The following is a 27,783-nucleotide window of genomic DNA, read 5'->3' as shown; positions in this document are numbered from 1 at the left end:
AGCTCGCCCGGCAGGGTGCACCCTCCACACCCTCCACAGCCCCGCTCCCACCCACCCCTGGAGCATCGTGTCCCCACCTTTCCCCGCCAGCACCCCTCTACACACGGTGCTGCAAACCTGCAACCCCAGCCACTGAGAGGCTGAGCAGGGCAGCAAGTTCCAGCTCGGACCGAGCACTGCCTCAAAAGACCATTAAGAAACAGGCTGGGGCGGCTGGGGACACAGCACAGTGGGGAGCACTTGCCTGCCATGCACGATGGCTCACTCTCCAGTACTGCTAAGGCCCAGGCGCAGGCCCAGAGTGTTCCAAACAGAGGCAGAGAAAGCAAGGAGAGGGTCAGCCATGGGGACTTCGGAGGTGACAGACACAATCAACCGGCACGAAGGCTAATCCTCGGGGTAGAGCTCCCCGCCAGCAGCACTGGCACGAAAGCGGAATCTGCTGGAAACGCCTGTCCTCAGCCGGGCCCCTCCCTGTGGGTCAAAGGTCCGCCCAGCAAACCCCGCACTCTCAGGGAAGCCATGAAGGCCAGTTTTGCGGCCAGCTTCCTGTGCTCCAGGCAACAAGGGCGCCACAGCCCCCCGAGCTCTGCCGACACTGTGTGGCAGTGTGGACAGGGCAGGCAGAGCAGCCTGCCCTCCGGGGAGGGGCCCCTGGGCCTGAAGCTCCACCACTCCTGAGACCAACAGAGCACGGAGACATCTGCAGAGGCTCATGACCTCCATCAAGGTCCCAGTGAAAGCAGGTGGCCGAGCTGGACCCAGAAGTAGTGCTCTTGGCAATGCCGAGGCCCTGCCTCCAAAGACAGAAGGCCCGGCCTCCCAGAGCCTCCTTCCAACAGCTGCGCACTCGGCCCTCCCGACTGGACGACGCCTTCTCTATACTGACTTGGGAGCATCTCTTCACGTGTGCTTCCTGGATCACTGAACTTTGCATTGGTTCAAGATTCCTTCAGGAAAAAGAAAAGAGATTAGAAATCCCCAGCCAAACTGGCACCGGCAGGAGAGGCCCATCATCAGGTTATGCGTGCTCGAGCAGGGCGCAGCGGCTGGCTGCACTGCCCTCAGCGCCATGCCCTCCCTGCGTGCTCTGCCCTAGGCAGGTGGGGACACAGCCAGCCTGGAGCGCAGGCCTTTCACTCGGCAAACAAGCAGCCCTGCGGCAATGCAGAAAGCTCTGCCGCACACCCAGGACAACAGAGTGCTGTAGTGTGGGCTGTTTCGTTTTGTCTGTTTGTTTGAGACCGAGTCTCACTATGCGGTTCAGGCCCTGAACTCACAGCCATCCTCCAGCCTCAGACTCCCGAGTGCTGGGATCGCAGGTGTGCACCATGCCTCACCTGTCACTGTTTTATTTAGAAAGTACAGGGGAAAAAACATGCTTTCCTTCCCAAATCATTCACTCTTTAGGGAAACTGGCACTTTTGAAAAATCAATTAAAGTGAAACCTTTCAGCAGTCATTTGAATTTCTTGCCACTACCATTATATAGAATGCAAGGAGTTGCTTTAAGCAAGTGTATTTTAAGTTCCAGGAAAACAAAGCGGCAGGGAGAAAGCATGGGCCGAGTGCTGCCACCTCCCAGGCCAAGCCAGCGTCGGGAGAGCTGCCCCAGCTCCTCAGAGCACGGGGAAGCCCGAGAAAAGGAGGAGGGCCCAGCCCTGAGGAGCAAGAGGCTCCTCCTGTCTGCAGGGCAAACCCCCTCTTCTCAGGATGTGAGTGCCCTGCAGCACAACCACAGCACCAGCAGGATGCCGGGCAGTCCTGCCGTCGGTGCCCTGGCCAGGTGCCCTGTGAACCCTGCTGATCTCGGAGACACGGTGGTCCCCTCGGAGGAGCCGAGCATGTGGGAACAGTGCCTGCAGCCCAGAGGCACCAGGGGCGCTGTCACGGGCTGGCCCCTGAGAGCAGCTGTCACCGACCAGGTCTCCGTGGGTCAGGCCTGCGTGGTCATGGGAGTCACTCAGGTGATACAGCCGCCTCCAGACAGAGGACAGTGAACACACTAAACGAAGGCAAGACCGTGCCCACTGAGGGCTCCAAGTTGTTCAGATTTGGCATAGAGAGTCGATTCCACAACACAGCAAACTCTGAGTCAGCTCAGGGCCTCAGCTATGGCTCAGCCACCTTCAGCCAAGTCTGCAAGACAGACTCAGGCTCACGTGAATCTCAAAAACCAGCTTTCACCCAGGCTTTGTAGAAGCCTGCCCACACTGCTTACCAACCCCCAAAGCGGTACACTGCGTAACAGGAGAAAGGCGGTTCACCCACCAAGTGGCGCTCAGCCTGTGCTTACAGAGCAGGAAATCCCAGGCTGGCGCCCGCGGCCTTTTGCAGCATGTGGCTACAGGCAGTGAGGCCAGAATATTTCCCCGCTAGCAGGCAGGCAAATAACTACACGGCTTGCATTCGCTGCACCAGGGAGTCACCTCAAGTCCTCTGAGCAACTCGCGTCACTTACGTGTCCCACAGAAACATCCTGCCTGAGGCCCTCCGCGGAGCCCCACAGCCCAGGCCAGGGCAAAGTCTGCTCTGGGCACCGCAGCTGGCTGCCGTGATGTCACACACAGAGCTGTGGCACAGCTTTATGCACCTGTGCACGAGAGGACACCTAATGGGGGGCAGAGCCAGCAGATCCGACTGGAGGGGAAGGACATGCTGGAGCCCGGGGAAGGCGGTAGAGAGCTGAGAGCCAGGGCATCCCACACTGCCATTTTCTAATTATGTGACACAGAACTGGACGATTTTAGAAATCTGTATTACTGACGCACCCGAAACACAAATTACAGAAATGTCAATTTAGAAGTAGGGTACTTCATCATTTCCTTTAAAACGTTTTGCGGGGAATGGGCTACTTTTGCTTTGTCGGGTTTTGGTTTTAGAATAGGTTTCAACCGCCTGCAGAGTGACCTCCACTCACTTTCCACCAGGACGGAAGCAGCAGCTCCCTCTCCTCAAATCGGGTGTCCAAGAATCAGCTGTCCTGACCTTGCACAGGAACAGTCACAGCACTGTAATTCACAGATAAAGGAAACGTGGCCTCCGCCCACAGTGGACCGTGGCTCAGCTGGGACAGGGATGGGGCGCTGGCAGCTCTCCAAGGCTCCCACCCCTGCCTAAGGGAGTCCACAGTGCAGCATCCTGGACACAGGGAGTGGCTGGCTAAGGGGCAAGTCCTCTCCTCAAGTGCTAACAGAATTCCACAGATGATGACTGTGGGTCCTGTAAACACCTGGAAGCCTCTATGCCAGCTTTCTGATTCTGTACCAAATATCCAAGATAAACTGACTTCTAAGGAGAAGTGCATTCTGGCTCACGGTTTGGTTTCAGAGACGTGAGTGTGTGGTCTCTGGGTCCCGGAACTCTGGCCCTGTGGCAACACAGCACCTTGTGAGGGCGGGAGGCAAAAGCAAGGCCTGCAGAGCTGGAGATGACTAAGGTCGGGGTGACATGCACAGCCCGCTCCTGCAGGTTCAGCCGCCTCCCAGCAGCGCCACAGGTAGCCTTGGGGACCCTTGAGATCCAGACTGAAGCAATCACAGAGATGCATACTGTCAAAGGCCAACCTTATGGCATACAAAGTAGATTTCCACTTTTATTTTTTTTCTTTTTCTTTTTCATTTTAGTTTTTAAAGGGTCCTAAGTCCTCTCTTTGTTTCTCGAGCATTTTCAGCAGAGGTGAAAACCATCTCCACAAACACACTGCTGCCAGTGTTCTGGACATGGTAATAAGCCTCTCACAGGAAACCTCTGTCCAGGAAGAAGGTCTACTTTGTGTTGTTTATAGGAAACAGCAACAGCTCAGATGTGGAAGCAGAAAAACCTCACAAGGCCTTCCTAGTAAATAAAATGACGACTTCAGAACGCGAATACACGAAGCCAAATTCAAGCTTTCGCCCTCCTCTCCAGGCTGTAGTGCCTGCCAGGATGCAAGGCCCCATGTGCGTAACCACAGGCCAAGGCACGGGCAAGAAGGCACCTCAAACCCCTCTTTCCCCACTCTGGGGGCCCAGGAGCCCCCAGCGCGAGTCCAGGGAGACAGAAAGACCCCACGCCAGCCAGCCACACTCACCACTCCGCACACAGCAGCTGGCAGAGCAGCACAGTTCACACGTGGACCCGAGGCACACTGCACCCTCTCAGCAGGGTCGCCCTCTGGGAGGCCACACGCAGACACTCAGCAGAGGACCTGCTGTCAGAAGCTGGAAACTCCCCGGGAGTGCAAAAATGAAAAGGCCTGCTGGATGGTGGCTATCCCCTGCAGTCCCAGCTCTCAGGAGGCTGAGGCAAGAGGATCGCTGCAAGTTCAAGACCAGCCTGGGCTACAAAGTGAGCCCAAGGCCAGCCTGAACTGCATAGAGACCCTGTCTCAAAAAGACAAAAAAAAAAAAAAGAAAGGTTCCAATTGCCACCATCAGAAAGCAGCCAGGACACTGCCAGAGCAGGAAAAGCAGCTTGGCCTGCTGTGCACACCTGTAATTCCAGCACCCTGGGAAGCTGAGGCAGGAAAATCACAAGTCCAAGTACAACATGGACAATTTAGCAAAACCCTATCTCAAAATAAAGAAATCAGACAGGGCTGGGGATATGGCACAGTGTTGATGCTCTGTGCTCCCAGAACCACAAAACAACAAAGCAAGGAAGGAAGCGGATCTGAAAATGGACGTGCGAATCTGTGTTCATGTGGACAGGTTTCTACTCGGGGTGCGAGAGAGTCATAAAATCAGGGGTGCAGCAATGGCAGAGAAGACAGAAGAGTGACCTCTGGAGGGTGGGGCGTCAGTTACCCCGGCTCCCCCGTCCTTTCCACGTCGGGCGGCAGTGCACCCCCTCCCCAAGGAGAAGCGCGGCGCTGGGTGAGCTGCGCCCGAGACACACCTTCTGAGTTCAGGGTGATGAGCGTGACGTTGCTGCCAATGTTCTGGCTCCCGGGCTGGCCGCAGTTGGACACGGAGTCGCTGGCCTCCGACCCACTCTCCCCGTCTTCGTTGTGGCTGTCGTCTTGACCGGGCACCTTCACCACGATGGTGTTCTGCCGACGGCCGGGAACAGCGCTGAGGGGAGAAAAGCGCACAGCGCAGGGTGTGAGAGGCTGGACGAGCACCTCCGCAGCCCTGCCTCGCTCTCAGTCCTGGGCCTGGGCCTGACCCCAACCTCTGCCTGGGCTCGGACCGCGGACCAGCGCGCCTCCCCACAGCTCTTTCTACAGAAACCGACAGCCACTTAACGCTGAGTCTGGGGCTGGAAGAAATGGTGTAAAATAAAACAAACATTTAAAGAAAATATTTACATCACGAAAGAAGTCCATCATAACTCACTGAGCCCCAACCTCCAGTGCTGGCTCCTGCCTCCAGAGGCGAGGCGAGGCGAGCCTGCGAAGCGCTGACCTGAGCAGCACTGCAGGGCCAGCCAGGGCAGGCTTCGCCGACAGGGAGCCCCGAGCCCGGACCACTCCATCCGTCCTGCCAGACACCCACAGGTAGCTCGGCTCAAACACGCAATCACACTCCCAGCTGTTCCCACAGACACACCACGGGGTGGGGGTGGGGGTGGGGGCTTCCAAGGCCACTCAGGAATCTCAGGAATGCCCCAGGAGCTATTCTCGGAGCAGGGCCCCTGCCCGCAGCAGCGAGGGCCCGCCAGCAGAGCAGGACCACACGGCCGGCCAGCTGCGGAGTGCGCAGGAAGCAAGGCCACTGGGAGACGTGACCTGCCTTCCGGGCAACCCTGACAGTGGGGGCCAAGGGCCCCGCGAGCCAGCAGGGCCCAACAGGCCTGCCAAGCCGTGGCCGCCCTGGACTCAAGCCCACAGAGGGCAGCCGGGCCAGATTCCACGCTCTCGGACTGAGCCTCTGCCCTTGGCACCGCCCCATGGCAGGCATGTCTCCCCCTGGCAGCTGGCCAGCCTCAGGGACCCTGCACCTCGCCTGCCACCCACAGATCAGGACCAAGACTGTTGCTGCGGCCTGGAGAACTGGACTCAGACAACGAGCAACCTGGACAAAGCTGCAGGAGGGACAGTCCGCGGAAGAGATGGAGGAAAAGGCAAAACAGGACTCTATGAAGACACAGATGGTGAACAGAAAGCAACGAGGCCCTCACGGGAACATGCAGCCCGGACGCTGGGCAGGCCACCTGCAACAGCCTTCCCGGCACAGGGTGAGTGTCCACTCCCTTCTGACCAAGCATCCATCTGACACATCCCAAAGGAAAAGGTGCACAAAAACCTCAGCATGCCTGTGTCCCTCCCAGAGCGAGCCTGAGAGGGGTCTGTGACCCGACACGCTGCTGCGAGGACAGACAGACATGGCGACTGGTGGTCATGGAGAGTCATCGCCACCGCCTGCCCCCATCAGCTCTCGCACCGCACCGTGCCCCACCCTCTGAGCGCTGTGCCCTCCCCAACCTCACAGAGCCCTGGCTGTGCCTGCCACCAGAGGGACGGACCGCGCGCTCGTGCTGTGCCTGACTCGGGATGTGACTTATTCTCATCACCATGGCAGGGGAAGGTGGGGTGGTGCGTGGCTACTGACTTGCTAATGATATTTTCCAGGGAATCCGGTGCCCTGCCGCTCAAGGGGTCTTCCATCTTGGCTACAATGGCGTTCTGCCGATCATTGTTGAGTATTACTGTAGTCTGGGGGACGACGCTATAGAACAAAAGAATCACAAGAAAAGAAGACCTTAAAACAACAACATTCATTGTCAGAGCACATGAGAGTCATTCAATACAGTCAGTCAGCTCCCCATGCCTGCACCCAGACAGCTGGCCCCAGGAGTGGTCCGCTAGTCTAAGACCGGTGGTCAGGGTCTTCAGCGGAGAGCTCAGACCTAACAGCTGGTGCTCTCGGTCCCCACCACGCACACGGCAAGAAAGCGGGCTGAGGAGATCTAGCTTGTGAGGAGGCCGAGGCGCCCAGGCGGCAGCAGCTGTGTTGAAAGCCAGCTCCCCTGACACTCGGCCCCTCCGGCCAATGCCAAGGCGCCCAGGGCTGGGCAGCAGGGCTGGCGGCACCGCAGCCGCACCCTGGGGAGCGGGCCAGCCCACCGGTGCCCGCAGCACTTCAGAGAGTGCAGAGACCACACTAAGGGCCCCAAAGCTTTGCCCCGGGAACAAACTGCACTCCGGGAGCAAGCGCCAATTGTGTGAACAGCAGGGCCAAGGCAGCTGATTCCCAGCCCAGCTTATCCACAGTTTCGTGTCAGCCATTTATTTAACCCTTAGCATTTATGGTCATAAGAAATTCCGGGAGTATGCTTTGCGGTGAGAGGCTGGGAGGAACAGGAACCGGGTCCTGAAGCACGAAGGTGTTCTTCGTGAGAAGAAAGCAGCGCTCCTTCCCAGGGCAAGAGCTGCTTTCTGTGATCTGCACGCTGAAAAACCCAGCCCAGCACGGCAGCCACAGACTGCCCTGCCCCCGCCAGGTGCAGCAGGAGCACCTTGGACGGCCCAGTCCAGGCGGCCACAGCTGACCCCGCATTAAAAGTGTAGCCAACCCCACGTCAGAGGTACTGCCTTCTCCAGCGTCCAACGTATTCTTTGGTGACCCCTATAGCAACCAACCAAACCATGACAGATCAGGTCTCGGGAGCAACCTTGGTGACCTCTGGCTGGTTACTGTAATCAGGGCCAGGCTCCAACCATCACGTTCCCACATATAAATCAGGAGACTAACGTGGGCTACATGAGTGTGGGACTTACACAGTTCTGTCAGCCTCAAAGAACAGGTTTTCAAACATTCTGGAACGTGCATACCACCGTAAGAACCGATCAGCCGGAAGTGAGTGCAGCGCGGAGGCGCAGCGCTTGCCGAGCACACGCAAAGCCGGGCTCCAGCCTCAGCACGGCGAAGAGTTAAAACTACAGCGAGTGAAAGGCGAGCGCGGCATCCGAGGACGGCCTGGGAGCAGGCGCCGCAGCTCCGGCAAGCGGCCAGAATGAACAGATGCGGACGCGCGCGTGTGCCTGGCGGGTTTCTGAAGCCGCTCCTGCCCGGCAGAGGAATCTCGAGGCTGCCCTTGCTCTGCTGCGGGGCTGGACCTTCTGCACTCGCTGGCACCTCTGCGCCACGTCACAGGCCTGAGGCTCAGGCTGCCTGCACGCCTCTACCTCCGCGTGCTACTTTCTGGGGTACCTGAGTACCCCAGCTACGAAGGCCCGGGGCTGGAACACTGAACTGGGTGCTGCCAGACAGGGCCTTTGGAGACTTTGCAGAGAATTCAAATCCTCACTGGTCCGCTTAAGCACGTCAGCATGGGGCACTGGCACCCACCAAAGGCACCTCACAGGTCTGGTCCACTATAAACACAGCTGCTATTAGCTTCTGGGTACACATCTGGCTGCTTCCGGAGATAAACAAGCTCCGAGCACCCTGGCCGCTGCTCCAAGGCTGCTGGAACTGGATGCCTCTCAATACCCTGGTCCTTGTGCCAAAAGAAAAACAACTGAGAACGGTGCCCGGAGCAGAGGCCCAGGACACGACGCCCCTGGACTGAGGGCGACTGAATTGGGAAGCCACTGAGCTGCAGGAGACCCGAAATCCCGTGGGCTTCCTGGAGGCACTAGCTACCTGCTGGGCACTCAGGGCAGGGCAGGCGGTGACTCCGCTAATGTCTCAAGCTCACTGAATTCCTGAGGGCTCTGCGCAGCCCCAGCCCTTCACCTGTGGCCACGCTCTGGAGTCTTCCCAGGGGCTGGTGGCTGAGGTGGTGACAGAAGCCAGGTGCGCTCGGGTCACCACTGGGAACCGAGTGCCAGCTACTGCCTCTCAGTGTGCAGGTTTTAACTGCTCACCTTAAAGGGTTTCAAACAGGCGACCTTCGCCTTTCAGAGCAGGCATGCAACATTTTCCAAGCTAGACTCACCAAGTAGCCTTCAGCTCCTCCTGAATTCCAGGCAGGTCCAGTCTCAAAGCTATGAGCACCTGAACTGCTTCTGGATTTGCGTGGCTGGGTGGAATCCAGGGCCTCACCTATGCTAAGACAGCACTAAGAGAGCTCTTTCCGAGCTGTGTCCCCAGCCTGCCCCTCTGCTCACCATCCACGCCCAGCCCACCCTACTGTGGCCTTCATGGGGGAAACACCACTGCGCTTGCGCACGTATCCCTGCGAAGCCAGGACTGCCCAGGACTGCCCATCCATCTCGACCTCCACAGGGGAAGGCGGGCAGCAGATAAAGGCATCCGAGATCCCGAGTTCACCAGTGCCACTGCAGCAACAGACCCACACGCCATCCCACCACTGTGCTGTGCCCAGAAGGGCGGGCCACATCCAGGCCTGCAAGTACAAGGCAGATACATCTTCCCCAGGAAGGGGAAGCATGGGATGGAAGACACTGGGATCAGAGCCGCGCAAGCCACTCGGGGAGGCACATTCACAGGGCCACAGCCACAAGAAAGAGACTCTGCCACTGCATTGGTGCACGGCCTAAAGCCTCTCCTGCCATGTCACCCGGAAAGCCAAGCATGGGCCAATCTCATTCTAAATGGTCTCTACTGCCTGCAAGTTAAAAATTAAAAACTTGTAAAACCCAGGTCCTTATGAAAAAAAAACCTTAGGGTAAGAATCAACTTACTGTAAAATTTTGTTTTCAATATCTAATGAGATACGTAAAATAGCATACAGAGCCACCCTCCCAAATGGCCAACTGCACCAGAGACAGGGAAGCGGGCCACAGGAAAAGGCTTCCGACACCAACCGGCCCCACCAGAATGCCCGGACCCAGCCCCCACGGAGCGCAGGGCGCGCCAGCAGAGCCCTCCAGCTCCTCCCGAGGAGCCCCAGAGCAGGAGAGGAAGCAGCTTCCTCTCCTCTCCTTGGAGTTGGGCCCATGCTCAGGAGGTCAGCGCATCACCTCTGGGGCTCACACCCCAACCCAATCTGCAACCCTCTCTACCCGTGAGGAGGACACAGGACAGATCCCAACAGTCAGACGTCTAGACTACAATTTCTCAGTCATCAAAAACAAGGAAAATCTGAAAACCTGTCACAGACCAGAGCAGCCATGTGGACGTTTAGAAGATGCTGTGGGCCGGGGGTGTGGGGCATGCATGGATTCCCAAGACTTGGGAGGCTGAGGCAGGATCACAAGTTTAAGGCCAGCCTGGGCTACCTCATGAGAAGACACTCTAAGAAAACCATGATACACAGAAACACAACACCTGCACAGCGGAACCTCAGAGCCTGAAATGGAGGAAGAGTCCTCAACTGCACTCAGACAGCTCACCCAGCTGCTGGGAGCCTGGAGGCTGCGCCGCAAGGGCAGGCGTGAGTGAGCGCTTCAAGGAGAGAAATGAAGCCAAGCCCAGAAAGGACAAAAAGAAACAGCACTATCAGAAGACAACTGGCTACATCCATGTTTTAGGACGGCTGCTAAAGTGACCTGCAGCTCAGGGCAGCGGGCCTGCCTAGCACATATGAGGCCGTCGCAAGCACTAGAAACTCCTGCGGAATGAAGCGTGAAGCTGGAGACTGACGTCAGGGGCTCCCCGGACGGACGACAGCCCCGAGGGACCGGCGGGATGCAGCCACACCGCTCCACAGACCGTGGCGGTGCTGGGCAGTCCTGACGCGCCCACTGCCTGGAGAGGGACGGGGTCAATGCAGTCTAAGGGCTGTGATGAGAGGACTGGACTCTGGTGCACACCTCAGCCTAGGTCGGTCCCCTGCCAGCTCTGGCCTCGAGGCCGCATCTCTGCCTCAGTGGCTGACGCTGGTGGCTCCCTCGGTGGCGGGGGCAGGAACCGCCGCTTCCTGCTGTCGGTACTCGGCTCTGACAGGCGCAGGGCATCACAAGGAGGCACTCAAAGGGTGCCGCTGTGCAAGGCACACAGACTAGTCAAGGAGAGAAATCGTAAAACTCAGCAGAAGCAAGCATCAAAATTAGATATGAGAGAATTCCACAAGTCTGACATGGCTCAGAGCAAACGCCTCCTGAAGCAGCCTCCCTGGAGGATATTCTTTCGACTGAGAATATCCATGGCCCCAAAGTGGGAACACCAGGCCCGGGCACTGCTGCCAGCAGCACCCCGGTTCTCAGGCAGAGACGTTTCTACCAGGAAGCCATGAGCACAAACAAACAAAAGGAAAAGTCCTTCCCTGAAAATCCACCAACAGTCAAAACAAGAGGCCCTCCAGGAAGTAAGATACAAAGTGCGCTGCCAGCACGTCAGAGGGGCCCTAACCCATTCCGGGTGCCACCGATTCCCCATTCCCTGGCTCTCTGAAGTCCGAACCTCAGGGCACCGCCCTGACCCTCAAGGACTCGGACCTCCACCGCGGCACACCTGCAGGGGGATGGGAAACGCCCACCTGACAGACGTAACGTCCACTTCCACCGTCCTCCAATACAGCAAGCAGGCCACTGGACACAACCTGGCCAGGGAATCTCCGAGCACTCTGTGACAGTGAGCAGACTCCAGCTTTAGAGCAAACAGGCTTTCTTTTCTTCTCGTGAATGTATTTAAAGAATCTTGACCGGGGATTAGCTCAGTGGCTCAGGTGCCTGCCTGCTAAGTGTGAGGTCATGAGTTCGACCCCGGTACCAAAAAGAAAAAGTACAATCTCTTAGGCCAGGAGTTTAGTTCAGCAGCTTGAGTGCCTGCCTAGCAAGCACGAGGTCATGAGTTTAATCCCCAGTACAAAAAAAAACAGTGGAAGAATCTCATTCAGGAGCAGAATCTGAAAATCCGAATCTAAAGCGCCAACACTGATTGGCAGAACTCCACTGCCTCCCGTGTTTGGAAGAGAACATGGAGGATCAAGGCACTCGGGGCTGACAGTGCAGGCTGGGCCAGGCCAGCTCTGATGAGCCACCATCGCAAGCGGACTGCGTGCCAGTGCTCGGAGGCCTCAGTGGTGCGTCCTCCTGCTGTGAGGTCTGCTCCCAGCAGCCTCTCCAGACAGGCGGCCAGAGTCCTGCAAGGGCAGCTTCCACGTGCTCTCCAGGGCGCCTCACCCCGGCCCAGGTGACATCAACCACCAGCCTGAGAGACCACACTCAGACTTCACCCCAAACCCCTACAGCAAGTGAGCAGTGAGCCCAGGGAACCGGAAGCTGCTTTTTAGAGCACCTTATCTGGGTATAACTCAATTCCGACTTAGACATTCCCTTTAATTTAAATATCTGAGGCTCTAAATACTTCCCAGGACTATCTAATTACTAAATGTTAACCAGTTTTTATACGTACAATTCCTGTCCACTTGTGTGTCTACACCAGTGATTTGTACTTTGATTGTGCTACATTTCACTGATATTCAGGCAGAGGAGAGGCTCTTCTCCTCCACTCCCTGTAGAAAGGGCAGCTCTCAGGTGTGGGTGTGTTCCCCAACAGAAGGCATCAAAGCAGTACAGCGCCCCAAGCTGGGGCCTTCCCGTCTTCTGTCTGAAGAGCAGGAATCTGGCACTGCAGTCAGCCGTGTGACACGGCCAGTGTCTAGCAGGGGGACCGTGACTCCCGGAGACCCACACTGCCCTGCAGAGATGGTCTCTCCAGTCCACCTCCTCCAGCTCCGAGCCCCTCCTCGCAGCAAGGTCAACCTGGACCCACCGGATGAGGTGAGTGCGCTTCTCCCAGCAGAAGGAGGCTGTCCATGCGCGGGCACACGCCTCGGCAGTAGCCTTTCTCAGCCCTGTGGACAGGGGCACTCACAGCAGGTGCTTTGGGCCCACGACAGGGAAAGAGCCGGCACTGGAGCTTGGTGGGCACAGGCCGAGGACGCTGAGGAGGCCTGCGTCCACCATCTCCCAAGCCCAGCAGCCTTCCAAGCCTTCACCTGAGTGCAGAACCGGCTTCCTATTTTTGGAATCTGCAATCTCATTCTACTCAACCTTCACACAAAAATTTCAGCCAAGTTTAATCTGACTCGAACTTTCCAGGAACTCAACTAATGCATCAGTGCAGAAAAATGACTCTACTTTGTTTCCTTAGAAACTTCGTTAAGCCGTGTGCAGTGGAACAGCCCTGTCATCTCAGCATTCTGGAGGCTGAGACAAGAGGCTCGCCACGAGCTCAAGGCCAGCCTGGGCTCCGCAGTGAGCTCAAGGCAGCCTAAACCACATGGTGAGATCCTGTCTCAAAGAGACAAAAACAAAAAAGCATTAAGAACTGCTCCTGTTCTGTACTATTCCACCAGCAGCTGGTGTCCGCAAGCCCAGTGGGAAGGCTGCAGGGGGACACACGGGTGCGGCAGGGCTCCAAGCAGAGCCTCTGCTGGAGATCTGCATGGGGAAATGCACACGTTTCCACGGCGCACTGCTGTGCTCCTCCTCCTCTTCTGCATCTCAGTAAGAGCACTCCATTTTCTAACAAAATATATAAATCATACTTCCTAAGCACTGGATTTTAGAATAAGCAAGCATTCAAAACAAAACTGAGGGCAGGAGATATAGCTCAGCAGCACAGTGCCTGCTTGGTTAGCACCATGTCATGACTTTGATCCTCAGTACCAAAAAAAAAAAGGCAGTGTGTCAGTCGGTCCAGGAGCCTGACAGAGGACTTCTGCAGAAAGTGGCCAAGTAGGCGTCTGGAGCGAACACTCAGGCAGCTATGCAACACAGTGCACCAGGGTCCAGGCCTGTCTCGTGGCAGCCAGAGGAACCACCTCATGTCCTTGCCAGAACTATGATGCTGGGACCCCACCCCAGCTGCAGGGCAGGCAGGGGCCCCAGCCACTACAAACACCAGGGCCCTCAGGGCGCCGAGAGGCACTGCGAACCACGCCAGCACCGCATAATTATGGCACCATCTGGCTTATCCCAGGTAAACCAGGACAAGCGGCCACCTTGACATTCAGGACATGCTAACACCAGCCAACAGACAGACCCCACCTCTCCCTCCGTAGGTCCGCTTCAAGCCCCCAGTCTGACCCCAGAACCCATGGGCCGCACGGCACCTCGAAGCCACCACAACCACTGGCAGCAAGGCCTCTGCGGGTCCCCAGCCTGGCGGGACTCCCACTGCCATCCGACCCCCAGAGACACAGCCCTCCATCAAAAGGCTTCAAGAGCACGTCAAGTGCAAAGGCACAATTAAGCCCTGCCACGTGGGGACTTTTTCATAGCCAGTGTGGGAAAGGATTAACAGGCCACTGGACTCATGGTCACTGCCACCCAGAGAAAGAGTATGTCTCAAGACCTACTGCCTTGGCCCACGGCAGTGACGACACACCTTTTAGAGGTCACGTGCCCCAACGGCAACCCAAAACCCACTTACTTATCGCCAAGGGCCAACACTGCAGTTGAACCTGAATGCTGGGGTTTCAGTCTAGAAAAACTTACCCGATGCTCGGCTGCGGGGCGAGTCTGCAGGTTTGCCACCACTGGCCTACAGAGCACGGAAACGGCCAAAGGCTTCCTGACCATCCTCCAGTCTACCTAAACTGTTCAGAGCTTCAGACACTCTCCATGAAGAAGCTTTATGTATTTTTTTTAAATGGACACAATAAAAGCTATCGACTTGAGCGGAAAGTCTGACGGGTTCCAGTGAAATTAATAAACACCACATTTGAAGAAAAGTGTCTAAATACCAGCCAAATGGCGGTGGAGAAAGAGAAGCAGCAAGTGCCTTTGGCAAAGCCCCGGTGGTGAGCTACACGGAGGAGGCGCAGCCTGCTTCAGTCAAAATGGAAAATGGGGGCGAGCGCAGGCTGCTTCCACACTGCACGCCCTGAAGTCAGCACTCAGCGTCCACAGCAGCTCGAGGACAGCGAGAGCCTGGGCAAGGACCCAGAGCTCTTCCCGCGTGGCCACCCCACCATCCTTACCATCGCACTTTGTTGCAGGTCTGGGTGGCGCCGAGCGGGGAGCCCGCCACCATGGGGACCTGGATGGGGCTGTGCTGCTTGTTGGTGACCAAGTCCAGCTTCTCTTCCAGGGATTTGCAGGTGGCCTCCAGAGCCTGCAGCTTGGCCTCAATGCTATCCAACCGCAAGCATATCGTCTGGTTAATGGAATACAGGAAAGACTGGAAGGGAAACAGAGACAGCTTCAGAAAGGACCTGCTCAACGGTGCGGGACAAGTCCACGCAGCCCCACAGCACTCCCTGACCACGACCAGCAACTCCCTTGCAGCCAGAAGCATGCTTGGGCTCTAGGTCACCCCGCTGTGCATGGCCATGCCAGCTCTGCTTTCATCTACAGGATAAACACCTCCGCAGTCTCTGACACGTTACAGGGTCAATCAGCAAACCCCACCTAAGCCAGGAACTCCTCCCAACAACAAACACACACTACAGCCAGCATCCAAACAGCCTAAAGGCCACTGGCCCTGCACATCTGCACCACGTTGGCTGCCCAGAAGCCAAGACTGACAAGTGAGGGCTAGCCTGGCTTTGAAGTCTGCCAGGCCCGGCGCCAGAGCTCTAAATAGCAAGCTTGCCACCTAGTGGCCAGCAGGAAGATCGGCCCGGTCTGATCACTGCTGGGTCCAGGCTCTAGAAGCTGCCTGGGTTGGCAGTACCGCACAGGCCTCCAAGCCCAAAAAGAGATCAAACGCACAGCCCAGACAGGAAGCCACCAGGGTCATTGGGGGCTATGCATATTAAATCATGCGGGACCTCCCCAACAGCCACTGCTCCCAGAGCCACAGGACTCACATTCACCCAAAAGGAATCTACAGGCAGAACAAGCAGGGCCTTCGCATACCGAGCTGAGGCTGCAGGCGATGGCCCTGTCTTGGTGTTAAGGTCCTGTGGCTGCCTGACCTTCCATCATCCTGAGACACTGAGATGCCTGTGGCTGCTCTGGGAACAGAAGCCGTCCCAGGCATCGCAGGTCTACGCTGAGATTGTCCTCGCCCTGAGTCTTACCGTTCCTGTCGGAGTTTAGCTGTGACGCAGTCCGGCTGGGGCTGAATTTGGACGGTGGTCTAACGTGGGGGTGGGTGTTCAAACCCATGAACCCTTTGTAACTGGCTTCTCTGCCAAAAGCAGACTCACATGCCTGCCATCCACGTGAGTGCCCGCGGGGCCCAAGCTGCAGAGGCGGGCCTGCTGTCCCCTCACTTTGCACCCCTGACAGCTTCCTGTGGCATATTTGTTCACTTAATCACTTCGAAGAAACGACAGTTCCATGGACTACATGCTGGAACTGTAAAATTTTAGAGTACTTTTCACCCTTGGGGAAAAAAGTGTAGCTTGTTTTGTACCCATGAACTATTTTTTTTTAATTAAGTGAGTAAACCCACACACACATACACACAAAATCTGTGCGGCAGAGGTCCCAGCACCAAAGCAGGTGCTGCCTGGGGGCAGGTGTGAGGGACGGGGTGGCCGGCAGCTGTAGGCTGGTGCCTGGCTCGTGTCTGCACCCGGAGGCAATGCCAACTCTCAAGGACTTGTGCTTTGCCTCTTCCTTCTCCTCTCCTGCCATGACTGGGGAGAAGTGGCCGCTTGGACACATCGGAAGGAAGGAGGCTGGCTCGAGAAGCAGACGACCTCAGAGCCCAGAGCCCAGCAGCCGGCCAGCAGGTCTCCTGCCCATGCCTAGGGATCACAGATCTTGAGACCAAGGCAGCAGCACGCGTCCCATCCCTGGCACCAACCCTGGCTGCCGTGTATTAGCAGGCTTCCTTCCGCTGGAGAACCTGAACCCTCTGCCTAACGCCCCAGGGCGCAGCAGCTGTCAGGAGCAGCGCTGTGGGAAGAACACGCTCCACCTACACACTTCCCTGCCTTGGCCACCGGCACCCCCACTGGAGCAGCGAGCAGAGATCACCCACGGGCATCATGGTGGCCTGATGCACACAGGCAGGGTCACCGGCACAGCAGATGACCGTCCCAGGGGCACTAACTGGTGGCTGAGCCCAGAGAGGCCACAGCAGCCCTGCAACTTTTCACAATCTAAAGGCAGTGCACTTGACACCTGAATGCCTTCAATACAGCAAAAGCAAACTAACCTGAGCAAGAAAGGATCCCAGCCAGGTTTTGGGTGAAATCACTGTTGCCTACTAATAACTCACTGAACAAGCGGACACTAAGGAAGTTGGGGGTGGGTTATACGCCTCGCTCATGCTCAGGTGACAAAGACCGTGACAGCTAGAACCTGCTCGTGGCACACGGCACCTCCAAGGTCCAGCCTGGCCACGTCTCACCAGAACTCAAGCAGCCACTTGCTCTCTACTTTCTACATTTCCTGTTGTTTGCTATGAAATGTCTTTTCTGATAAAATTGTAACCTTTTTATTTTAAGATGTGATCAGGCAGAGTTCCTGTGAATACACTGTTAAGTGGCTCACTTACACCTACTCTGCTTTGTCCTTGCTCTAACAAAATGAACTGGACATTTTGAAACAGATGTCCAGGCTAAACAGGCCGGACATGATAAAGGGACAGTTCCGCTCACACTGGTTGCAATGCACTGCTATCACCTCTTACTCTGCAGACACTGGAGCCAAACAAGCAATACAAAGCCCCAACAACAATTCAGGAACTGGGTGAGAGGTCTGAGAAACCCAGCGCGAAAACTCCAGTCTGGACTCGGGTGACAGGCACGAAGCACCCTGATGCTCTGGGCACCCTGGCCACAGTGGCCATTCATGGCAGCCTCTGGGCCTGCAGCAGGACAGCAGCGCCATCGGGCAACGCCCATGCCTCTGGCTCCTGAGGGAACCGGCCCATGGTGACTCCCAGAACCTACAGGTGGCTGAGCCCACGGAGTCCCTGCAGGTGCAGCTAACGCAGCGCTCACCTTGGCCTGCATGGGGGCCAGGACAAAGCTGCAGGGACGTGGCCTAGAATATCTGCAGCCACCGGGAGCCAAAAGGGACCAACAAAGCCCCCCTGCAGCCTCTGGAGAAGGCCTGGCTGCGCCACACCTCACCTCTGACTCTGGGCTCCGGAACGGGGAGAGAACACATTTCGGCTGCTTTAGGCCTTCCAGTCTATGGCGGCAACTCGCACAGTGCACATAAACCTAACTTATCTTTACCTTGATAGAGGGATCCTGGCAATTGATTTCTAATCTCTGGCGTTTCAAGGCAGGTTCATCTTCATCCGTCACCACATGATTCTCCAGAACTACTGAAAAGCAGTGCAAAGACAAACAATGAGACAGGGTAAGTCCCACAGAAGTCTCTTGCTAGAAAAGCAGTGAACGTAATTACCCAGGTTCAAGACAAAAGGCACAGCCTAGTTCACAGCTTACACTGAGTTTAAAATTAAACGTCACACCAGCCCCAGACCCTTCACTGATGAACAGATAAAGGCGTGGGGTCCTTTATGCAATGGAGCGCTACTCTGCCACCAAGAAGGAGACGCTCGGGACGCTCCCCGGCGAGCGGATGCACCTTGAGACCGCTCTCCCAGGGAAGTAAACCGAACACGCCAGCACACTCCACACTGTTTCTCTGGTGTGAGAAACCAGAAGGGTAAATAAGGACCAAATTGTCTAACAGGTATTGTGAGGGAGGAAGAAAATGATCAGATGGGGAGGGGAGCAAGGAGGGAGCTGTGGGAAAGGGAAGACGGGAAGAGGTTTTGAAAAATGTGGAGTGGGGAAGAGGGTGGAGGGCAGGCAGGGAGGTGGGGATAAAAGACAGTCAAGGCACAGACATACAGGTACAAATTCCCTGCGATGAATGTGGCCACTGCAGCTAAAATGCACCAATAAAATTTGTTTGAAAAAAGAAAAAAGTTAAAATTCTCAAGCAAAAAGGAGAAGTCCTCTTTAATTCCTAAAAAAATGAGATGAAGCTCTTTTCTTTTTTTTTTTTTTTCTTGAGACAAGGTCTCACTATGTATCCCAGGCTGGCCTCAAACTCACGGCGATCCTCCTGCCTCAGTCTCCCAAGTGCTGGGACTACAGGCGTGAGTGACCACACCCGGCTCCAACAGCCTCTGCCTTGTTTTTAACTTTTTATCATTTGGGTAATAGAAAGCTAATATGACATACCCAGTGCTGAGTCAGTCCCAACGTGTATGCCATATACAGAGGGACATTAGAAAATTACGTGAAATATCTGTCACAAGACCATCTGATTTGCAACCTATTAGGAAAAAAACACAACCTAGCAATGTCCAGGAAAGTCACATGAAGTAATGAGCAACGGGCAGAGGGCTCCTTACGGTAACCACCTCCTCGCATTCCCGAGCCCATCCCAGCCCAGCCCACGCCTGCAGACAGTTAGGGGTGTCCACACGGCCAGGGGCACATGAACTCGGGGCTGCACTCAGCTCCTCCACATGAACCCACCCATATTCTCTCCATGCCAGCAGCTGGGCTCTGGTGTCACAGGGCTGAAGAAGGCCCTGTATCACTGCCCAGCCCTAAGGGGACAGTCAAGCAGCACCCAGCCCGTACCACCCCTGCCTTGCCCGCGGGAACTGCACTGGACTGTCCTAGGCTGTCCACACGAGTGTGGCAACTCCGCGACTTTCTTAGGTTCACGTTTTACGTAAGGGAAAGATCTGAACCCCGGACCCTTCGCGTGAGACGCGGGTGGTGCTCTGCGTCCACTCTCGGCCTCCTGGAGCAGCACCTCAGTCGGCCACTTCTGTTTGACTGACAGGAGAGCAAGCACTGGCGTGGCTTTGGCTTTGGAGGAGACAGGGGCCAGGAGCCCACTAGGTCGCACAGCTCTGTACCTGGATGGTCAGGACTCAGGTCCTCCACTGCGATCTGAACCACATCCGCCAGGTCCTGTTCTGACATCATCCAGGAGGCGAGAAGAGGGCCAGCCAGGGAGCGAGAGTCCAGGTCACAGGCCGCAGTAGCTGTCACCTACCAAAGCCAAGAGAGAGGCGGTGACATTAGCGAAGAGTGACATGTGAGATGACAGAACAACTAAACAGGCACACTCCCGAGGGACACCCTGGCACAGGCCCCGCCCTCGGCCACCACAAGTCACTGTTCTCCAGGCACGAGGCAGCCTCCACACTGACCTGCACCAGCCCCACCTGACAGCCTCTCCAGCTGCATCCCGCCCTCAGACCACCTCCACCTTCCGGGCCTGAAGGGCGGCTCAGAGGCGCAGCACAGACCAGCACCGTGAGGCCCCAGGTTGGAGCTCCAGCACCACGCACGCGCAGAAAGTCAAGTTCGCTTCCTATCATGGGCTCAGAAACCCCATCAAGCCTCAACTGCACCAAAAGCCTCCATCAAGCTTCAACTGCCAACAGCAAATATCCAGTCAGAGCCTGCTCCCCACAGGGTCCCAGAAAACCAGCATCCCGAACACACAGCACCACTGTCCCCCGACAGTGACACATCCACCGAGCACCTCCCAACAAGAACCTGCTGTGACCTTCTTCTTAGTTACTGCAACACTCTGATAGGCCTGGAAGATCTTACTTTCCAAAATAGAACAAGGCTGCATTCTTCAAACTATAAGCTATTAGCATGCAGATCTGAATAATTAATTTCAGAAAGTCTAAATTGAAGCCAAGGGAAAAAAACCACAATAGATTCTTCACAAAAAACAAATGAGCAAATAAAGAAAAGCTTAAGAATAAAAGAAGTGAAAAAGTTCAAGAAAAAGCAGTACAGCTAGGCTTGGTGGCGCAACCCATAATCTCAGCGCCCAGGAAGCTCGAGCAGAAGGATCACTACAAGCTGGAGGCCGGACTGGGCTACAGAGTGAGTTCAAGGCCAGCCTGAATCCCACAGCAAGAGTCGGTCTCAAAGAAGAAAAAACACAACGACAAACAGCGGCACACACAGGCAAAGAAGATCCAGCACTCATGCAACAGGAGAATCTGAAGGCAAAAGCCAGACAACAAAACACAGTACCAAAAACAAACTCAAGAAACTTCTCCGGGGCCGGGAGTGCAGCTCAGTGGTAAAGTACTTACTAGTAGGTGTGAGGCCCCAGGTTTAACCCGCAGCAAACGAGAGAGACTTCAAGCAGAGAAAAGCAGCAGAGACACACTCTCAGGATCCGCTGGCGGTGAGCAGTCCACACTCAGTGTCCAGCAGAATGAACACAGTAAAGGACAAGGCAGCACGTAACTGTCACAAGCTCCGACACCAGAGGCGATGTGAATGTTTAAAGGGAGAGAAAGCGCACACAAAACTAACCTCAACAATTCTAAGTAATCACATTGCACAGTAAATAAGGCTAGACGACTCCTCTGAGAATGCTTAGTGTGTAAACCAGTATTTACAAGGTGTGACCAGAAAAGTATGATGGTAGTGGGCACAGTGGCGCACACCTGTAAGGCCAGCGCTCCAAGGCTGAGGCAGGCGTGTTGCTGTGACCTCGAGATCAGCCTGGACTGCAAAGTGAGCTTAAGGTCAGCCTGCACTATATAATGAAACCTTGTGGCAAAAAGACCCCTCCACAAAAAAAAGAATATGGTGAAACGTTTAAATTCTTTAAAGTTTATTACATTAAAAAACACAATACCATCTATCCTCCTCAAAATACTCCCCTCACCTCCAACACACTCTCCCATTGCTCCTGCTACTTCCTAAAGCAGTTCTCGAAGTCCTCTTTCAGGGCCAGAGATCTTTAGCTGTGCTGCCACGGCCACGTGATATCCTGAATCCACTCAAAGCATTTGCTTTTCAGGGTCATTCTGACTTTGGGGAACAGCCGGAAGTCATGTGGCTCAGACCCAGTCAGTAAGGTAGCTGAGGACATACCATAATGCTTTTATTAGGAAGAAATTACTGTGAATACTTGATCAATGAATGATGATCAAAAATACAGTGAATATTTAAATCAAAAAATGTATTACAGAGCAAGGCATAGTGGCACATTCCTATAATCTTAGCATCTGGGAGGCTGAGGCAGGAAGATCGCTGGGTTTGAGGCCAGCCTAAACTTCACAGTGAAACTATGTCTCAAAAAAGACAAAAAAAAAAAAAATTCTATACTGAACGACACGTCATCATTAATTTCCCTCAAAACATTCACCCTCACGTCACGTATTTCACCATCTTGGCAAAGAGTTTAATTTAAGCGTTCACTGTATTTTCCCATCACCCCCTGCACAGTGATTCCAGTGCCGTCCTTCTAGATGTCCTTCAGACATCAGAAACACGGGTCTAGTGAACGTCTGCAATGTTAACTGGAAATCAAAGTGTCAACTCGTTCCGCAATAAAAAGTGGCACGTACTAGCACAAAGCAGGCATGGGGCTCCGCGGACACAGCAGGAAAGCAGGCGCACCCCACCACGTTCGGCTGCTGATCTTGACCGCGGGCCGAACACTCACACGGGAGGAAAGAGACCTCGTTAGTGAACGGTGCGAGGAAAGCGGCTGTCGGCTGCTGTCCAGCAGACCGGCCCAGACCCCCATCTTCCCCCACCGCGCACGAAATGAAAACGGAACGAAGCTCGAACTATGCAACAGAAACACTGGCGGAGCCCAGCACGAAGCCAAACAGCCAGGCTTTCTGCCAAGCGGCACCAGCCACTCGGGGCCCAGAGGACAGAGGTCAGCATCTCCCGTGAGCCCACCAGTGCGGCTGACAGTCAAGAAGCACCCCACGACGCACCCCAAGCCACCGCTGGCTCGAGGACAGGCTGCCTTGACAGCAACTGAATGCTCGTATTGTGTGGCCGACTGGGCAGCCTGGCCGGCCCGAGCACCTCCTGGGCGGGTGGCGGCAGCGCCGCGGCGCATGCGGGGTCCTCCTGTCCTGCTTCTGAGGTCCAGTATTGTTCTCTTTGCTTGTTTGCTTTGCTTCATTCCATGTTCTGTTTTGACTGGTTTTATTCTGTTTTGTTTGGTCTGATTCTGCTCTATCTCATGGACGGACCCCACTGCGAAGCCAGCGAGACACACTGTGGTGGTCACTGTGGTTTTCCTGGTATCCTGCTTCCAAGTTCTGTATCAGTTTCACTGCTTTGTTTTGACTGGCTTCATTCTGTTTTGTTTTGTTGAGTTTTATTATCTTTAAAATAAAAATAAATAAATAAATAAAATTTTAAAGTAAAACAGGAACACTTCAACTGCTGGTGGATAAAATAAGTAAAACTCGTAAAGGCACAGGCGTAGCCAAGGACTTTCCGAAGAGGATCCAAATGGCACAAGAACGGTACCAAGGGGCCGGGACTTAGCTCAGAGGCACAGCGCCTGCCTGGCCAGCACCAGGTCCCGAGTGTGAGTCCTGGTACCCGAAAGAAAACAAAGCAAAGTCACCAAGAGTCAAGACCTGGGAGCACAGGAAATAGAGAAGCTTCTGCACAGCCAAGGAGACAGCCAGCCAAGTGAAGAGAAGGTCTAGAGAACGGGAGAAAGTTTCCGCCACTGCTCCTCAGACGGGGGCCAACGTCAGAACAGACACGAACTCCAAAAATTAGACACCTCTCAAGACAAAAGACCCAGTCAAAAAATGGGCAACCAGAGTGGACAGACACGCCGCACAGCTGCGAACGGCCAATCAACACATGAAAAAATGTCCAGCATCGCTGGCTGTTTAAGAAATTCAAAGTAATAAATAGATCTGGAAATCACAACAAAAAACACCAACACATTCTATGTTCAAAAGGATAAAAAGTCGACTATGAAAAAGAAAAGAAAAAGAAATGCAAATGGAAACAACCCTGAGAGTCCGTCTCAGCCAGGAGAGAGCGGCCATCATCCAGAAACCAAACACAAAGAGTGCTGGGAGGCTGCGGGGGAAGGAAGGAGCCTTCCGCCCTGCTGGAGCAAACTCGAACTGGCACAGTCCCGATGGAAACCAGAGCGGAGACTCCTCAGAAAGCTGGGGCTGGAAGCTCCGTGCTCCTCCCGCAGCTGTGCCCTCCAGGGGAAGCCCGGGAGCTGAAGACACATGTGCGCACGCACCGCGTTGACAGCAGCACAGCTCTCAGTAACTAAGCCTCGCAGGGCTGCAGTCCACAAGCGGCGATGGGAAAGAGAACGTGGCGCTTATACACGGCCAGTACCACTCTGCCCCAAACAAGGACCGACTTCAGCCGTCCACAGGCAGGGACACTGGCGCGCCTTGGGACCGTGGCCATGAGCGAAATAAACAGACACACAGCTGGGACATCGCACGGCATCTGCTCTATGAGGGACAGAACACAGGTGCAGGGAGGCAGGGGCCTTCTTCAGAGAGAGGGGACACCAGGGGTGCATGGAGGGGAGGGAGAGGGTGCAAAAGGAAAAATCGGGGTGGTGAAGCTTCTGCAGAGCGGAAGGGGGAGGAGGCTGGGGGTGACAAGGAACTGGATCCCCATGCCGGCTGTGGGCACCGTGTCCTGCAAACACGGACTAAGAAAAAGACAAAAATTAGAAAGAAACCAAGTGTTCAGCCGGCCGCGCACGTGCACACACTCGGCCCGGCCCCACGCCTCGCAGCCCGGCAGTGCAGCTCCTGGAGCTGCTGTGTGGTGCAATACTACCTCGCCAGGAAACACCAGGGCTTCTCAGAAAACAGTCCTCGTTCCACCCCAAAGGAGCGAATTCCTTTCACCACTACAGGAGACAGCCTAATCCTACGCCAACATAGGCTCAAGAAGCCACAGTGAATTTGCTGAGAAACCAAAGGTCGCAACTGGACAAGATTTCCAGTCTGCTGCATAACTGGTAAGCACAAGTCTGGACGCCATTCCCTACCAGCCTGGCAAAGGTCAGCAGGGGCGACGGGCTGGAGGAGTTTGGCACCAGCCACACCTCTCCGAGGAGAGCAGGGAGCAGCTAGGAAGCCACAGCCTCCACCTCTGCACCCCAGCACACAGCTACATGTACAGCACAAAAACCAGCAGCACAAAGACGGTGCTCTGTTCTTCCAGCCAAAGAACAGGGGGAGCAGACAGGTGAGCGGTGGACAGCGCCCCGAGGGCACCTGCAGGCTGAGGGCAGAGGCAGATCTCCCAGAACAGCCGCCACTTGGTGCTCTGGACACAGCCCAGCAGAGGCCCCTACGCCAAGCCAGCTCCCCGAAGAGGATCTGCAGGGACCCCGTCCAGACAGAACAGAAGGCAGCCACAGGTCAGGACGCAGGGCGCAGAGGAGATGTTCCCACTTCTCCTCCGCAGTATAACACACTGCATCACGTACGTTCATCGTGGCTTTAAAACACACTTAAAACTGATCAAAGGCAGCTGTGGTGCACGACTGGAATCCCAGCACTTGGGAGGCTGAGGCAAGAGGATTTCCTGGGGTTCCAAGCCAGCCTGGCTACATAGAGAGTTCAAGGCTAACCTGAATGACATGGTGAGATACTGTCTCAAAAAACAAAAATAAAAACATCATCAGGCCAGCCACACACAGTGACACAGGAGGCTAAAGCACAAGGATCACAAGTTCAAGTCCAGCCTTGGCAACTTGGCAAGACCTCACCTCAAAGTTCAGAAACAATGAATAAAAGCAGGTGTGTAGCTGAGTGCGAAGGCCCTGGGTCCAATCTCGAGCGCGGATGTGTGTATCTGACAAGTCAGTGCGTTGCAAAGTCCTCTCTCTCCTCAGCTCCTCAGCCCCGGGCCTGAGGAGGGTGCAGGACTGCCTTCCCAGCAGGCCGGAGGAGCTGCCGGCCCCACCTGACCAACACAGAAGCTGTCAGGCCTGGGAGCAGTCCTCTGACCTGCGACCCCACCCCACCGGGGCGCCCGGGCAAGTGCGTGGCATCCATGTGAAGATCAACGCTGCCCGTGCCATCATCTGTCTCTTCCAGACTCGGGAGCAGGGCAGAGACCGCAAAGGGAAGGCCTGCCTTCCCAGTGAGGACAGTGGTCCTCCACCGGGTAATCAAAGAATTCTCAATCAAATTCACAAGCCACCTGGTAACTAAAAAAAAAAACTACATAGACCTGTTCCAGGAAGATGCACAGACAGGCAAATTCTGGAATCCTCTCTCCTTCCCGCTGCTCAGTTTAGGGCCCTAACTAGGACCCTGGCCCCCCAAGTGGACTCCTTGGAAGCCTGCCCCGCAGCAAGGAGCCAAGGCCAGGCACAAGTGCAGCGTCCCAGAAACATCTTCAAAGAGACCTTGCTCCTGCAGTTCCGGGGGGCAGGGGGAGGGACTGAGGAGCAGGAAGGGGCTCAGGAGCAGCAGGACTGCGAGGAAGGTGCGCAGGACCCTCACAGCCAACCTGAACTTCCTCCTAAGAAAGGACAATAACCAACCAGCAGGATTAAAACAACTTACGGCCCCTGGCCACAGAGGCAGTAGCAAAGACCTGCCTCACTGGGTCAGTGGAAGGTGTTTAAATGCCCATCAAGCCTGAGAAATGGCTTTAGAGAGTACTCTGAGCTCACCATAAAGTCCTGGACCCTGACCTCTTCCAAATGAAGACAGTACCATTACCCAAGTTGTTTATTCAAAACGATGCTGTTGCCAGGATAAAGAGCTACTTACAATGCTGCTAACAGTGGAGGTTTCAATAGGAAAACAGGGCAGCACGCCCAAAACGCTGGCACGGCCCGGCGTGCGGCTGCCATTTTGGCAGGTGAAAGTTGCCATTTCTCAGAAGTCCTGGCACGGTCCAGTTTTCACATAATAAGGCAGCTGGACTAAGATTGCAGTAACTGCTCAGACCGGCCTCTCCTAGCCTGCTCACAGTGCAGAGCTCACAGCCCCACCGAACGCCCACGGCAGAGGGCGCACGATAAAGACAGCACAACCCCCGAAGCCTGAGGTCACTCTCCAGACCGAGAACCACATAACCTACACAGGCGAGCTGGGAAGGTCCACGGGAAAGAACACACAATACCGACAAGCGGGAGCGTAACGCGACACCAACCCTCCCCCCCAGGCACAGGCCGCACAGGTCCCGACCTCGGACTCGGACCACAAGGACCACAAGGTGCCGGCTGGGGGGGCTGCTAGAGGGGCCCAGGGCTCCTCCCCTGGTGCTGTTTTCCTTGCTGCCGGCTCCATTTGCACCTGTTACTGATTCACCGAGTCAGGGTGAACACTGGAGAGCCTCTGACCTGCCCCATCCCCGCAGTCGCGGCTGTGACAGAGGGCAAGAGCCACTTCACATCCAAATCCCTCCTGCCCTCCTCTCCCGGCCAACTCTTGGGATCTGAGACCGCCGAGTCCTACTTCCTCGGCCCCCTCCAAACCCCGCTTTCCCCTGGTCTCGTGCTCTCCTGGGGATCCCAAGAATTCGTGCACTAGTTGCTAATGCTCCCGGAAGACCAGGCCAGGGTCTCCTCCCCAGCCCACCCTGCCCCCCTCCTCCCCCAGGCCAACACTCCCCAGAGCGCAGCCTGGCTGTCTCCTCCCCAAAAGCTGCCCACTGGGCGTCCCCACTCCCTCCCGAGGGCTCCTGCCCTTGCTGCTATCTCCACTGGCTCCACATCACCTCCCTGCCAGGGCTGCCCAGGGCTCCAGGATGGGCCTGTGCTCTGTGGGCACAGGAACCTGGCCACTCCGCCTAGAGGTGTGACAGTCTTGCTGCTAATGCTGCAAACTCAGCCTCCCACAAGAACAACAGACTTGCCCAGCACACTACCCCTGGGGGGCTTCAATTCAACAGTGTCCACTGTGAGATGTCCCTCTGAACCCTGCACTCTGCTCATCTCAGCTGTCCAGGACACCCACTTCAGTCCTCCCGGCCCCACAGAGCTGCCTCACACAGGTCATTCCTTAGGAAGCCTGAGACAGAGCGCGTGCTGTGTCCCCAGAGTGTGAGGACAGCACCGCCCAGGGCCGGTTCCCTGTCAGGCCTTCCTAAGCCCTTGTGCCTCCTGGCCGGCCACAGCACCATCCGCTCCAGCTCCTGGGTGGGGCCGCTCCCCTGGAAGGACTGGCTTCCGTCCCAGGTCCTGCAGAGCAGCTCACCCGAAGAGCCACGTTCCACACACCATGGTAAAAACCTGGAAGGAACCCTGGAAATCGCCTGCTGCTACTCCAAAACTCCAGCATAGGACGACAGAAATACGATTCCC

General features: G+C 55.7%; 1 protein-coding gene across 17 annotated transcripts in view; it reads right to left on the bottom strand.

Annotated features, from left to right (window-relative positions):
• Banp (BTG3 associated nuclear protein) overlaps nucleotides 1-27,783 on the bottom strand; it is a 69,104-nt gene that overhangs the window by 28,797 nt on the left and 12,524 nt on the right. For 7 of the 17 annotated variants that reach the window (XM_063247785.1, XM_063247790.1, XM_063247787.1 and 4 more), the window contains exons 2-6: nucleotides 19,580-19,715; nucleotides 17,925-18,016; nucleotides 14,763-14,962; nucleotides 6,533-6,649; nucleotides 4,878-5,053 (exon numbers count right to left, since the gene is read on the bottom strand). In XM_063247785.1, the coding sequence (XP_063103855.1) occupies nucleotides 4,878-5,053; nucleotides 6,533-6,649; nucleotides 14,763-14,962; nucleotides 17,925-18,016; nucleotides 19,580-19,649 (655 nt within the window). In that variant the 5' untranslated portion in view covers nucleotides 19,650-19,715. Of the gene's footprint in view, nucleotides 1-4,877; nucleotides 5,054-6,532; nucleotides 6,650-14,762; nucleotides 14,963-17,924; nucleotides 18,017-19,579; nucleotides 19,716-20,785; nucleotides 21,309-21,369; nucleotides 22,028-22,054; nucleotides 26,959-27,783 lie in introns of those variants that run through there. The other 10 variants (XM_063247793.1, XM_063247782.1, XM_063247784.1 and 7 more) reach the window with 8 other exon arrangements.

The sequence above is a fragment of the Cavia porcellus genome, unplaced genomic scaffold (assembly GCF_034190915.1).
Source record: "Cavia porcellus strain 051 isolate PalLab524CR breed Dunkin Hartley unplaced genomic scaffold, mCavPor4.1 scaffold_4, whole genome shotgun sequence".
NCBI lineage: Eukaryota > Metazoa > Chordata > Mammalia > Rodentia > Caviidae > Cavia > Cavia porcellus.
This window is presented reverse-complemented; position numbering and strand designations above follow the sequence as displayed.